This window comes from Oncorhynchus masou, chromosome 27 (genome assembly GCF_036934945.1).
Source record: "Oncorhynchus masou masou isolate Uvic2021 chromosome 27, UVic_Omas_1.1, whole genome shotgun sequence".
Taxonomy (NCBI): Eukaryota; Metazoa; Chordata; class Actinopteri; order Salmoniformes; family Salmonidae; genus Oncorhynchus; species Oncorhynchus masou.
Window position 1 is genome coordinate 1,044,159 of NC_088238.1, and position 15,557 is coordinate 1,059,715.

General features: G+C 40.4%; 1 protein-coding gene across 2 annotated transcripts; it reads right to left on the reverse strand.

The window, feature by feature from the left end:
* Positions 1–2,105: 2,105 nt before the first annotated feature.
* On the reverse strand, positions 2,106–9,608 carry LOC135515550 (small ribosomal subunit protein mS33-like). 2 transcript variants are annotated; one of them, XM_064939171.1, is made up of 3 exons: positions 9,421–9,608; positions 4,173–4,393; positions 2,106–3,265 (listed from the first exon to the last, which is right to left on the reverse strand). In XM_064939171.1, exons 2-3 carry the CDS (start codon positions 4,385–4,387, stop codon positions 3,160–3,162), a joined length of 321 nt encoding a protein of 106 aa, XP_064795243.1. In that variant the 5' UTR covers positions 4,388–4,393; positions 9,421–9,608; the 3' UTR covers positions 2,106–3,159. The 2 variants fall into 2 exon arrangements, with proteins under 2 accessions (XP_064795243.1, XP_064795240.1); XM_064939168.1 differs by lacking the exon at positions 9,421–9,608 and adding an exon at positions 8,741–8,944.
* Positions 9,609–15,557: the final 5,949 nt, after the last annotated feature.

Consider the following 15,557-nt stretch of genomic DNA (forward strand, 5'->3'; position numbering starts at 1 on the left):
GGCTCTGGTCTAAAGTAGTGCACTATATAGGGAATAGGGCTCTGGTCTAAAGTAATGTACTATATAGGGAATAGGGCTCTGGTCTAAAGTAGTGTACTATATAGGGAATAGGGCTCTGGTCTATAGTAGTGTACTATGTAGGGAATAGGGCTCTGGTCTAAAGTAGTGCACTATATAGGGAATAGGGCTCTGGTCTAAAGTAGTGTACTATATTGGGAATAGGGCTCTGGTCTATAGTAGTGTACTATGTAGGGAATAGGGCTCTGGTCTATAGTAGTGTACTATATAGGGAATAGGGCCCTGGTCTAAAGTAGTGCACTACATAGGGAATAGGGCTCTGGTCTAAAGTAGTGCACTATATAGGGAATAGGGCTCTGGTCTAAAGTAGTGTACTATATTGGGAATAGGGCTCTGGTCTAAAGTAGTGCACTACATAGGGAATAGGGCTCTGGTCTAAAGTAGTGTACTATATTGGGAATAGGGCTCTGGTCTATAGTAGTGCACTATATAGGGAATTGGGCTCTGGTCTAAAGTAATGTACTATATAGGGAATAGGGCTCTGGTCTAAAGTAGTGCAATATATAGGGAATAGGGCTCTGGTCTAAAGTAGTGGACTATATAGGGAATAGGGCTCTGGTCTAAAGTAGTGGACTATATAGGGAATAGGGCTCTGGTCTAAAGTAGTGTACTATATGGGGAATAGGGCTCTGGTCTAAAGTAGTGTACTATATAGAGAATAGGGCTCTGGTCTAAAGTAGTGCACTATATAGGGAATAGGGCTCTGGTCTAAAGTAGTGTACTATATAGGGAATAGGGCTCTGGTCTAAAGTAGTGCACTATATAGGGAATAGGGCTCTGGTCTAAAGTAGTGTACTATATAGAGAATAGGGCTCTGGTCTAAAGTAGTGCACTATATAGGGAATAGGGCTCTGGTCTATAGTAGTGTACTATATAGGGAATAGGGCTCTGGTCTAAAGTAGTGCACTATATAGGGAATAGGGCTCTGGTCTAAAGTAGTGCACTATATAGGGAATAGGGCTCTGGTCTAAAGTAATGTACTATATAGGGAATAGGGCTCTGGTCTAAAGTAGTGTACTATATAGGGAATAGGGCTCTGGTCTATAGTAGTGTACTATGTAGGGAATAGGGCTCTGGTCTAAAGTAGTGCACTATATAGGGAATAGGGCTCTGGTCTAAAGTAGTGTACTATATTGGGAATAGGGCTCTGGTCTATAGTAGTGTACTATGTAGGGAATAGGGCTCTGGTCTATAGTAGTGTACTATATAGGGAATAGGGCCCTGGTCTAAAGTAGTGCACTACATAGGGAATAGGGCTCTGGTCTAAAGTAGTGCACTATATAGGGAATAGGGCTCTGGTCTAAAGTAGTGTACTATATTGGGAATAGGGCTCTGGTCTAAAGTAGTGCACTACATAGGGAATAGGGCTCTGGTCTAAAGTAGTGTACTATATTGGGAATAGGGCTCTGGTCTATAGTAGTGCACTATATAGGGAATTGGGCTCTGGTCTAAAGTAGTGTACTATATTGGGAATAGGGCTCTGGTCTATAGTAGTGCACTATATAGGGAATTGGGCTCTGGTCTAAAGTAGTGCACTGAACAGGCAGTTAACCCACTGTTCCTAGGCCGTCATTGTAAATAATAATTTGTCCTTAACTGACTTGCCTGGTTAAATAAAGGTAAAATAAAAATAAAATAGGGTGGAGTCAGTCTCTGGACAAGACCCACTACACCAGTACCCATGTGTATCAAGGTGGTCTGAACACACATGGCTTCATGAACGGTGTGTGTGTGTGTGTGTGTATCAGCAACATTAAAGATACCCCCATATTGAGTGACAGCCAAACTCCACCCTCAGGGACTATAAACAGACTAAATGATTAGAAATATAATGAACTGGTGTCTATTCAGTTTATCCGATAGGAGAAATACAGATCAGGTTTCAAAAACTGGGCCCTGGGCATCAATTCATACAGAGAACACATCAGGTTTTTAAATGGGTTTCCTGTCGTTACACGAAGTCGCTAGTAACAACATTGTATAACACAGTATTTGCATGGCAATAAACCCAGTCACACACTGGAGAGTCCCATTTCAGCAGATTTGTTTTCAGTATTTTATTCACGACACCTGGTGTTACTCAGAACAGGTGTAAAACAACCAGCTTTGTCTCAGTCAATAGGAACATACCAGCATCACAGTTCTATGTACTGACGCCCTCCAGTTCTCCTTCACCCGGTCACTGTACAGAGACTAATGAGAACAGAAAGCCAATAACAACGTGGATACAAGTGAAACATCTTGGAAAGCTTAACACCTTGGATACAAGTGAAACATCTTGGAAAGCATACCACCTTGGATACAAGTGAAACATCTTGGAAAGCATAACACCTTGGATTCAAGTGAAACATCTTGGAAAGCATAACACCTTGGATACAAGTGAAACATCTTGGAAAGCAATGAACAGAAATGCTTTATGTACCAAACACACAGCGGTCAAAGACCGGTCACTTGTCAGACAGGATCAGTTAAGAACAAATTCTTATTTTCAATGACGGTCTAGGAACAGTGGGTTAACTGCCTGTTCAGGGGCAGAACGACAGATTTGTACCTTATCAGCTCGGGGGTTTGAACTTGCAACCTTCCGGTTACTAGTCCAACGCTCTAACCACTAGGCTACCCTGCCGCCCCAATGCTTTATGTACCAAACACACAGCGGTCAAAGACCGGTCACTTGTCAGACAGGATCTTCTGTGATGGGGACAGGAAAGGATCCTCTCAACACACATCATCAGCTGTTCCAAGGATCCAGTCATTATGAACATCCTGAGTGGGGTCACATGTTACCGTTGTGAACACAGTTAGGGAGGCCATTCCTCTGGTGTCCCAAAGCAAACGAGGACTGTTGTGATTCCCCCATAGGTCCTATATGACGGGGCAAGGCTGGGTTTATCCACAGGTATGACAGGGCAATGCTGGGTTTATCCACAGGTATGACAGGGCAATGCTGGGTTTATCCACAGGTATGACAGGGCAATGCTGGGTTTATCCACAGGTATGACAGGGCAATGCTGGGTTTATCCACAGGTATGACGGAGCAAGGCTGGGTTTATCCACAGGTATGACAGGGAAAGGAAGTGCTCATTTCTTCTTGCTGGCTCTCTTTCCCTCGCCCTTCTTGGGTTTCCCTTTGCCTCTCAGCTTCCTCAGCCGGCGCATCTCCTCCTTGAAGTCCTCGTGTTCATCTCTGGTGGGGAAGCAGGGAGGGAATGGTGTTACTGATGTGAGCTCAATTAATACGGCACTGAAGGAGGTGTACAGAAGAACACAGAGACAAACAGGTTCTAGAACACTGTCTGGTTAGAACACAGAGACAAACAGGGTCTAGAACACAGAGACAAACAGGGTCTAGAACACTGGTTAGAACACAGAGACAAACAGGGTCTAGAACACAGAGACAAACAGGGTCTAGAACACAGAGACAAACAGGGTCTAGAACACAGAGACAAACAGGGTCTAGAACACAGAGACAAACAGGGTCTAGAACACTGGTTAGAACACAGAGACAAACAGGGTCTAGAACACAGAGACAAACAGGGTCTAGAACACAGAGACAAACAGGGTCTAGAACACTGGTTAGAACACAGAGACAAACAGGGTCTAGAACACAGAGACAAACAGGGTCTAGAACACAGAGACAAACAGGGTCTAGAACACAGAGACAAACAGGGTCGAGAACACAGAGACAAACAGGGTCGAGAACAGAGACAAACAGGGTCGAGAACACTGTCTGGTTAGAACCCAGAGATAAACAGGGTCTAGAACACAGAGACAAACAGGGTCTAGAACACTGTCTGGTTAGAACCCAGAGACAAACAGGGTCTAGAACACTGTCTGATTAGAACCCAGAGACAAACAGGGTCTAGAACACTGTCTGGTTAGAACACAGAGACTAACAGGGTCTAGAACACTGTAATTTCTCTGTCTGTGGTTAGCCAGAAGAACCTTCTGAAGCCTCTAGCAGTGGTTCTGGCTAGAGTAGGGCTGTATACATTATTGCACACTGCCAAACACAGACATGCCAAAACAACCCAGATCCCTTTCCCATGAATAGGCCTATGGATCCATTAAGCCCATCACCATGTCATGTCTACCTGAAGAGTCCCATGTATCGTAGCTTCTGTGTAAGGGCATAGTAGATCTTGTGTTGAGGGTACCAGTCGTACACCTCCTTTTTCTGGGCCATGGGCGGCTCCTTGAACAGCTGGACCACCTTCATGGACTTGTTGTCCGTAGGACGCGCCACATCCCCAAAGATACGTGCACTGAGACGCGCCATACGTACGGCGTAGCTGGACAGGCCGGCCATAGCTCGCTGAAAGGCAAGAGGAAAGAGAAGCAGCAAACATTGGTCAAATATGTCCTAAAAAAATATAAATAACTTCTATAAAACGGGTTAGCTGACAACGTCACAAAGACAAAATGACACGAGCGCTCAAATGGGGTAGCCTAGTGGTTAGAGCGTTGGACTAGTAACTGAAAGGTTGCAAGTTCAAATTCCTGAGCTGACAAGGTACAAATCATCAATCAATCGTCATTGAAAATAAGAATTTGTTCTTAACTGACTTGCCGAGTAAAATAAAGGTAAAATAAATAAAAGTCTGTTGGGTGATTCTGGATGGCCAGATAGCTAGCAACAATGACAAGAAGCTGGCATGTAGGGAAACGTAGGTGGCTCGTTTCATCTCGTTCTTCATACCATGTCTTGTTTTGACTGATGCCTGGTCTATGCTAATATGGCTCAAATTCGCACGCTACCTTGCCAACAACGGTAATGATGTATTTGACACAACAAGAGCTCATTGTGCAGATGTATATATTTTCAATAATCAGAGACAAAAATATAGTTTACATGTTGTCAACAATCTAAACTGAACAACAATCTGGGCTTACAGGAAACGTTGAATACAGCGATTCTCTTTTAAGCCCAAGAAGCAGCCATTTAACAGCTTGTCCAACTTAATAATGTCGAAATAAAGCATCAAATCCACCTTTTCTGCACCTCCAATAAAATCACTTATTACTGCCACACACAGACCGGCTGATCCAGCAAATGGAAACGTTGTTGATTTTATCCAGAGAGGAACAAACAGAGCGAGTGGTTCCACTCTTGACAACAAAAAAAACAACAAAAAAGACAAATAAGTTTCTAGGAGCTAATATTGGACTTGTCGCCTTTGTAACAATGAGTCCCATTGGTAGAGCAGAGGCATGAGCGTCTCATGAATATAGACAGATCTCCGTTTTATCACCCACAACAGTGTAGGAACATAACATCTAAATTGGTTGTTTAAACCTGCTCTCCCCCCAGAATGTAACACTATTCCACCTGCTCTCCCCCCAGAATGTAACACTATTCCACCTGCTCTCCCCCAGAATGTAACACTATTCCACCTGCTCTACCCAGAATGTAACACTATTCCACCTGCTCTACCCAGAATGTAACACTATTCCACCTGCTCTACCCAGAATGTAACACTATTCCACCTGCTCTACCCAGAATGTAACACTATTCCACCTGCTCTCCCACCAGAATGTAATACTATTCCACCTGCTCTCCCCCCAGAATGTAACACTATTCCACCTGCTCTACCCCCAGAATGTAACACTATTCCACCTGCTCTCCTCCCAGAATGTAACACTATTCCACCCGCTCTACCCCCAGAATGTAACACTATTCCACCTGCTCTACCCCCAGAATGTAACACTATTCCACCTGCTCTACCCAGAATGTAACACTATTCCACCTGCTCTACCCCCAGAATGTAACACTATTCCACCTGCTCTCCCCCCAGAATGTAACACTATTCCACCTGCTCTCCCCCAGAATGTAACACTATTCCACCTGCTCTCCCCCCAGAATGTAACACTATTCCACCTGCTCTACCCAGAATGTAACACTATTCCACCTGCTCTACCCAGAATGTAACACTATTCCACCTGCTCTACCCAGAATGTAACACTATTCCACCTGCTCTACCCAGAATGTAACACTATTCCACCTGCTCTCCCACCAGAATGTAATACTATTCCACCTGCTCTCCCCCCAGAATGTAACACTATTCCACCTGCTCTACCCCCAGAATGTAACACTATTCCACCTGCTCTCCTCCCAGAATGTAACACTATTCCACCCGCTCTACCCCCAGAATGTAACACTATTCCACCTGCTCTACCCCCAGAATGTAACACTATTCCACCTGCTCTACCCAGAATGTAACACTATTCCACCTGCTCTACCCCCAGAATGTAACACTATTCCACCTGCTCTCCACCCAGAATGTAATATAGATTATTTCCAGGCATTTATTTAGTTGCATCATTCTATTCACCCCAGGAAGAACAGTGCCCTTTTATGGTCATTTCACGTTGTCATACATTTATAGAATGTTTGGGCATTTCAGACCTTATTAGGAAGTGCATACAGGCCGTGATGGTAATGACGATAGTTGCTCAGCGAAACTCCATTCTTTGGTAGCTAGTTAATAATGTCAAAAAACATTTGGTAAGCTTGAAAAGCTGGTCAATGGCTGTTTCCTGAACACAGACATTTCTGACAAGCGAGCACTTGGTCAAATGGCCATTTTCACATTTTCATTCATGTTTGGGCATTTGTGAAAATCCTATAGCAATATAGAGGGAAAGTGGCCGTGCGTTTGGACGACTAGTAGACACTGCAGTAAATGAAACAGCTGTCTCGTCCAGGACCAGAGTCTACGCAGACTGGGGCCCCGTAGCCAATCAGAACTACAGTAGGCTTATATACGAACAAGCCATTTGCACAGAGGCCTGGCATCATTCACTATGAACTGGACTGTGTGTTTACAGGCAGTAGGGCCTGGCATCATTCACTATGAACTGGACTGTGTGTTTACAGGCAGTAGGCCTGTCAACATTCACTATGAATTGGACTGTGTGTTTACAGGCAGTAGGGCCTGTCATCATTCACTATGAACTGGACTGTGTGTTTACAGACAGTAGGGCCTGGCATCATTCACTTTGAACTGGACTGTGTGTTGACAGGAAGTAGGGCCTGTCATCATTCACTATGAACTGGACTGTGTGTTTACAGGAAGTAGCAACACGACTTTAGATCATTAGAACACATTCGCCAAAAGCCACAAAATACACTTGAATGGATCTTTGCAAATATGTAAACACCAGGGGAGTCCTCTTACATTTGGGAACTTAAGTCCTGTTGATCAAACAACCATGACAAGGTAGGCTATCAACAACTAATGCTTGTCAGAGCCAGATTAGCGCAACCCCTCAAACTTTTTTAGCTAGTTGGCCATCAAAATTGCACTGTTAGGGCCTCTAGAGTGGTCAAAGGCACTGCATCACGGTGCAAGATGTGCCCCTGGAGATTCTGGGTTCAAGTCCAGGATCTGTCGCAGACGGTCTCGACCGGGAGACCCATGGGGCGGCATACAATTGGCTGGGTTAGGGGAGGGTTTGTCCGGCAGGGATGTTCTTGTCCCATCGCGCACTAGCGACTCCTGTGGCGGGCCAGGCGTAGTGATCTGATCTGATCTGGAGGACTCACTAAACAGAGAACATCCCTGGTCCTCCCTACTGCCTCTGATCTGGAGGACTCACTAAACAGAGAACATCCCTGGTCCTCCCTACTGCCTCTGATCTGGAGGACTCACTAAACAGAGAACATCCCTGGTCCTCCCTACTGCCTCTGATCTGGAGGACTCACTAAACAGAGAACATCCCTGGTCATCCCTTCTGCCTCTGATCTGGAGGACTCACCAAACAGAGAACATCCCTGGTCATCCCTACTGCCTCTGATCTGGCAGACTCACTAAAAACAAATGCTTTGTTTGTAAATTATGTCTGAGGGTTGGTGTGCCCCTGGCCATCAGTCAATTAAAAAAATGATAATAATCGTGCCGCCTGGTTTGCTTAATATAAGGAATTTGAAATGAGTTATACTTTAACTTTTGACACGTAAGTATATTTAAATCCAAACACTTTTACTCATGTAGTATTTTACGGGGTGACTTTCACTTGAGTCATTTTCTATAAAAAGGAATCGTCACTTTCACAAGTTTAGGTACTTTTTTCCACCACTGTGTGTTTCATATCTGCAAAATAGTTCCTCTTTAAATAGTCCAAGGGCCACCCACCAAAAATGTGCTGTACCTTGACCCAGGTAACTAAACGTCAACAGCATCACTTAGATAATGTTATGAATGTATACAACGATTGGGTCTAATCCAGAATGCTGATTGGTTAAAAGTGCATTCCAGCCAGTGTCTATTCCACAAATTACCACTGGCTAAATCTATGACTTTAAAATTCCAATTTACTCCGTTGCATCTGACCACAATCCACTGTTTCATAAGCCCAGCCAGGCAATTTATGAACTTGATCTCCACCATAAAAAGCATCTAGACATTATCTCACATTTCTTTTAGACCAACATTTAGTTTTCAACAGCGGAGATTTGTATAAACGTTGCTGTCTGCTTCTCCGACATTTGCAACCTGGTTTCAATATTCAAATTCCATCTCCAGCTGTCCCATATCAAAGTAATGAACAAGTAGGAGTCGCGACAGCGTTTCTCAGCTAGAGAGAGACAGAAATTCCAATTGAAACAAAAGGTACAACAAAAGGTTGCAGCAGCCGAGACAGCTCCAGTGTTTGAACTGACCGTGTTACTGTAGCTGTGTTGTCGGCGAGCTGCTCTGAACAGAGGGCACATGTTCTGTGCCAGGGTAAATCGCACCTCATTAGCTCATTGTTAATGATGTATCCAAATAACTGTCACTAGAAAACAGCTTAAAACAAAATGTAGATACTGTTCATCTGTTTGACTGGACTAAAAATTGGTAGCTTGCAAACAAGGAAGAAGGGTTGTCTCGGGCCGAACACCCGTGACAATATCCTGCCAACACCGGCTTCTCCGGCATTTTCATTTAAATGAACACTGTGGCTCAACTTGTAAAAAAGTTGCAATTATTTTATTTTTTAAATCTTGGGGTTATTTCCCTAAAACCATTTCGGTGTTGCCGTTTTACCTTGATTACTTTTGTTGCACACGGAATTATTTGTGCGCTCGGTGTTTATCCTTGTATAAACTGAAGAAACACACGTTACCGGTCTTTTTTGGCCCTGGGATTAAAATTCAAATCGCCATATTGAACGTCTTCTGTAAACCCAGTTTTGTCCCATAGTTTCTAAGCAACCAACCCGTTTATGAAAGCGCTTCATTTGTCATGGTTTAATACCAGAAAAAAATCATAGTCAAACACATCATAAACGTTCATGATCAGTTTTAAAACATGCACTGAATGACAAATTGGCTCACTGCGTCCACAGCCAAATACATACCTGGAATCACCGCGACTTGTGTAGTGGCTTTGTTATATCCAAATGTAGATTATAATACCATGTTCTACACGACAATGGTATAACTTGCTACTCAGTTTGTGTGTCACTAGTAGTTGTTATTGTATTTCGTTCAATATGTCGCTAACCTTCAAGCATGCCTCCGCTTAGATAATATTCTTCTTCGATTATGTTTAACGGCGGTTGGCAGCCAATACATGTTGCATTACCGCCACCTACTAGACTGGAGTTTAACTACCTTATACGTGGCTTGAAAATGTAAAATAAATACATTAAAAAAATACCCTACCATCTAACCCTGCACTCACTAAAAAACCCACCACCTTACTCCACTATTTAAATCTCTCTAGTTCTACCTCAGACCAACAGCCTGAAAGGACGGGAACACCTTCACTCAACACACCCTGTAACTCTTCTGATGTCAAGTCTTGGACAAACAAATAGCTCACTGCAACTGCCACCACGACCTCAATATCCAGCGACTTACGTTCCATCCCTACAGTACAGTTGATAACCACTGCTATAAATACTAAAAATCATAATCTTACTGAAGCATATTGTACCAGTCAAAAGTTTGGACACATCTACTCATTCAAGGGTTTTTCTTTATTTGTACTATTTTCTACATTGTAGAATAATAGCGAAGACATCAAAACTATGAAATAACACATGTGGAATCATGTCGTAACCAAAAGTGTTAAATGCAAATATATTTTAGATTCTTCAAAGTAGCCACCATATGCCTTGATGACAGCTTTGCACACTCTTCACATTCTCTCAACCAGCTTCACCTGGAGTGCTTTTCCAACAGTCTTAAAGGAGTTCCCACATACGCTGAGCACTTGTTGGCTGCTTTTCCTTCACCCTGCGGTCCAACTCATCGCAAACCATTTCAATTGGGTTGAGGTCAAGTGATTGTGGAGGCCAGGTCATCTGATGCAACACTCCATCACTCTCCTTCTTGGTTATTTAGCCCTTACACAGCCTGGAGGTGTGTTGGGTCATTGTCCTGTTGAAAACAAATGATAGTCCCACTAAGTCCCACTAAGCCCAAACCAGATGGGATGGCGTATCGCTGCAGAATGCTGTGGTAGTCATGCTGGTTAAGTCTGCCTTGAAATCTAAATAAATCACAGACAGCAAAGCACCCCCACACCATTACACTTCCTCCTCCATGCTTCACAGTGCGAACCACATATGCAGAGATCATCCGTGCGCCTACTCTGATCTCAAAGACACGGTGAGTGGAACCAAAAACCTCAAATTCAGACTCAGACCAAAGGACAGATGTGCATGTTTTGAGACTGATCATGAACATTTATGATGTGTTGGCTATGATTATTTGATTGGTATTAAACCATGACCAATGAAGCTCTTTCATAAACAAGTTGGTTGTTTAGAAACTATGTGGCTAAACTGGGTTGACAGAAGACGTTCAATGTAGTGATTTTTCTTTTAGTCCAAGGGCCAAAAATAATCGGTAACATGTCTTTCTTCAGTTCAAGGGCAAACACCAAGCGCACAAATAGTTCCGTGTGCAACAAAAGTAAGTCAAGATGAAACGGCAGCACAGGTACATTGTTAGCGCATCTTGGGTTATTTCCCTATGATTTTGATGCCTGAGACAAATTCGTTCTCATCCCTTCTTGCTAGCTAGCCAACTACGGCTAACTTACAGTCACTTCAAAAAATAATTACACTGGCTACAGTTACATTACAAGCTGTTTTCTAGTGACATTGATTTGGATACATGTGCTCTCTCTTCAGGACACAGTTGTTCAGTGGAGCTCGCCAACAACACAGCTACAGGAACAATATAAGTTTAAACACAGATGCTGTAAAAGCTGCTGCAATTCGTTTCGTGACATTTCTTTGTATATATATATATATATATATATATATCCATAAAAATGATGCCAGCTGATTCATGATTTCGGCTGGCTGAGAAACGCTGCCTGCCTGCCTGTCTCGTCACGACTCCTACTTGTTCATTACTATGAGATGGGACAGCTGGAGATGGAATTTGAATATTGAAACAATGTTGAAAATGTCGGAGAGACAGACAGCAAGGTTTATACAAATCTCCGCGGTTAAAAACTAAATATTAGTCTAAAATGTGAGATAATGTCTAGTTGCTTTTTATAGTGGAGATCAAGTGTATAAATTGCCTGGCTGGGCAGATAAGACAGTGGATTGCGCAGTCAGATCATTATTATATATATATTATATATATATATATATATATATATATATATATATATTTTATTTTTTTATTTTTTTATTATAACATTTAAAACATGTATTTTTTAGAATTATTTTTAATTATAACATTTAAAATTACAATACAAACATAGGACATCACTACACTTACTTTTTCTCTGAAGAAACATAAAATGACATTAAAAGCAAAAATAAATAAAAAACGCAGAAATGTACTTTCAAAAGTGAGTTACTAAAATAAAGGTCAGGGGTTACAGTTGTAGAATTGTAAGAATACAGTGTTTTTGTTGTTATTGATCAATTCTAGAGATTTTATTAGATATTGGATTTCAAGTAAAAATGTATTAGATCTGGTAATAGATTTCAAATATTTGTTTTTGTGTAAATAACATTTACCAGAGAGAATGAAGAATGAATAACTCATTCAGTGGTCTTGTTTTCATTTGAATAATAACGTTACATTTTTCATTGTAAATACCTGGATCTTATTAATGTAATAAAACATGTAATGACATACCTTCACAGAGTCACACTCATCAATTTTTTTTTGTATAATAGTTTCCCCTTCGTCACAGAAAAGGCATATTTCATGACAAGACAAGTTATTGCAAGGGTATATTTTGTGCAACATTTTAAAGTCAACTTCTTTGACTTTATTTTATTTTATTTTTTAAATGTGTGAGGGAGCAACCAAGCTTTCTTCCGTTAAATTTCAGTAATATATTCATTCCAGAAGAATTTCCCTCAAGGAGAGATCTGGTTGAAGTTATTATTATTACATTTCTTATCCAGCAGGGGGCAACCTTCAAACATAAATTCCACATCTATCTTGACACGTTCTCCAAAACATAAATGACATTTAATAATAATAATAATAATAATATGAATTGAGTAAATCTTGAAGGTGTTGCTTTGTATATAGATTTACATTTATGTTTTGGTAAGTTCTATGTTTCCAAGACCTTCATATAAGAGAGTATATTTCCTTATTTATCAAATAAATCAAGCACAAATATGATTTTTATTACAAACCACTAAGGAAAGAACAAATACTTGTTTATTTTAACAACAATATCTTTGTTGTTCCACAGAAGTGTCGTCTTGTGTGGTTGAAAAGTTGTATACATTAACATAGTTTCCAGGATAAAAGGGCTTGTTCATGAAACTCGGACAGTTTGATGGGTCATTTTGCTGGAGAATAATTGCACATCCACAAAAAAATTGAAGACAACCCCATTTTATAAATATATGACAGGGAATGAAGTACCATACAGATTTAGAGCTAAGCACACATCTGTTTATCCAGTTTAATGGTCTGTCATTATATAATAGAGACATCTAGGCTGGTCTGTCATAACATAATAGAGACAGTAGATCTAGCTGGTCTATCATAATATAATAGAGACAGTAGATCTAGATGGTCTGTCATAATATAATAGAGACAGTAGATCTAGATGGTCTGTCAAAATATTATAGAGACAGTAGATGTAGCTGGTCTGTCATACTATAATAGAGCCAGTAGATATAGCTGGTCTGTCATAATATAATAGAGACAGTAGATCTAGTTGGTCTGTCATACTATAATAGAGCCAGTAGATATAGCTGGTCTGTCATAATATAATAGAGACAGTAGATCTAGCTGCTCTGTCATAATATAATAGAGAAAGTAGATCTAGCTGGTCTGTCAAAATATAATAGAGACAGTAGATCGAGCTGGTCTATCATAATATAATAGAGACAGTAGATCTAGATGGTCTGTCAAAATATTATAGAGACAGTAGATGTAGCTGCTCTGTCATACTATAATAGAGCCAGTAGATATAGCTGGTCTGTCATAATATAATAGAGACAGTAGATCTAGCTGCTCTGTCATAATATAATAGAGAAAGTAGATCTAGCTGGTCTGTCAAAACATAATAGAGACAGTAGATCTAGCTGGTCTATCATATCACAATAGAGAGGGTAGATCGAGCTGGTCTGTCATAATGTAATAGAGACAGTAGATGTAGCTGGTCTGTCAAAATATAATAGAGACAGAAGATCTTGGTGGTCTGTCTTAATATAATAGAGACAGATCTAGCTGGTCTGACATAAAAATATAGAGACAGTAGATCAAGCTGGTCTGTCATAATAAAAAAAAGACAGTAGATGTAGCTGTACTGTAATAATATAATAGAGACAGTAGATCTAACTGGTTTGTCATATTATAATTGAGGCAGTAGATCTAGCTGGTCTGTAATAATAGAGACAGTAGATCAAGCTGGTCTGTCATAATATAATTTGGACAGTATATCTTGCTGGTCTGTCTTAATATAATAGAGACAGTAGATCTAGCTGGTCGGTCATAATTTAATAGAGACAGTATATTGAGTTGGTCTGTCATATTGTAATAGAGGCAGTAGATCTAGCTGGTCTGTAATAATATAATAGAGACAGTAGATCTAGCTGGTCTATAATAATATAATAGAGACAGTAGATCAAGCTGGTCTGTCATAATATAATAGAGACAGTAGATCTAGCTGGTCTGTCATAATATAATAAATCAGTATATTGAGCTGGTCTGTCATAATATAATAGAGACAGTAGATCTAGCTGGTCTGTCATAATACAATAGAGACAGTAGATCTAGCTGGTCTGTCATAATATAATAGAGACAGTAGATCTAGCTGGTCTGTCATAATATAATAGAGACAGTAGATCTAGCTGGTCTGTCATAATATAATAGAGACAGTAGATCAAGCTGGTCTGTCATAATATAATAGAGACAGTAGATCTAACTGGTCTGTCATAATATAATAGAGACAGTAGATCTAGCTGGTCTGTCATAATATAATAGAGATAGTATATTGAGCTGGTCTGTCATAATATAATAGAGACAGTAGATCTAGCTGGTCTGTCATAATATAATAGAGACAGTAGATCTAGCTGGTCTGTCATAATATAATATAGACAGTAGATCTAGCTGGTCTGTCATAATATAATAGAGACAGTAGATCTAGCTGGTCTGTCATAATATAATAGAGACAGTAGATCCAGCTGGTCTGTCATAATATAATAGAGATAGTAGATTGAGCTGGTCTGTCATAATATAATAGAGACAGTAGATCTAGCTGGTCTGTCATAATATAATAGAGACAGTAGATCTAGCTGGTCTGTCAAAATATAATAGAGACAGTAGATTAGCTGGTCTGTCATAATATAATAGAGACAGTAGATCAAGCTGGTCTGTCATATTATAATAGACACAGTAGATCGAGCTGGTCTGTCATAATATAATAGAGACAGTAGATCTAGCTGGTCTGTCATAATTTAATAGAGACATTAGATCTAGCTGGTCTGTCATAATATAATAGAGACAGTAGATCTAGCTGGTCTGTCATATTATAATAGAGGCAGTAGATCTAGCTGGTCTGTCATAATATAATAGAGACAGTAGATCTAGCTGGTCTGTCATAATATAATAGAGACAGTAGATCTAGCTGGTCTGTCATAATATAATAGAGACAGTAGATCTAGCTGGTCTGTCATAATATAATAGAGACAGTAGATCTAGCTGGTCTGTCATAATATAATAGAGACAGTAGATCTAGCTGGTCTGTCATAATATAATAGAGACAGTAGATCTAGCTGGTCTGTCATAATATAATAGAGACAGTAGATCTAGCTGGTCTGTCATAATACAATAAAACAGTAGATCTAGCTGGTCTGTCATAATATAATAGAGACAGTAGATCAAGCTGGTCTGTCATAATATAATAGAGACAGTATATCTAGCTGGTCTGTCATAATATAATAGAGACAGTAGATCTAGCTGGTCTGTCATAATATAATAGAGACAGTAGATCTAGCTGGTCTGTCATAATATAAGAGACAGTAGATCTAGCTGGTCTGTCATAATA

What these genes read in the sequence shown, in the direction of transcription:
- LOC135515550 (XM_064939168.1), bottom strand. Translation starts at nt 8,791, where the DNA reads ATGTGCCCTCTGTTCAGAGCAGCTCGCCGACAACACAGCTACAGTAAC. An exon ending in AACACAGCTACAGTAACACG is followed by an intron (nt 4,394 to 8,740) that starts GTCAGTTCAAAC and finishes CTTGCCTTTCAG; the next exon opens with CGAGCTATGGCCGGCCTGTC. An exon ending in CGATACATGGGACTCTTCAG is followed by an intron (nt 3,266 to 4,172) that starts GTAGACATGACA and finishes CTTCCCCACCAG; the next exon opens with AGATGAACACGAGGACTTCA.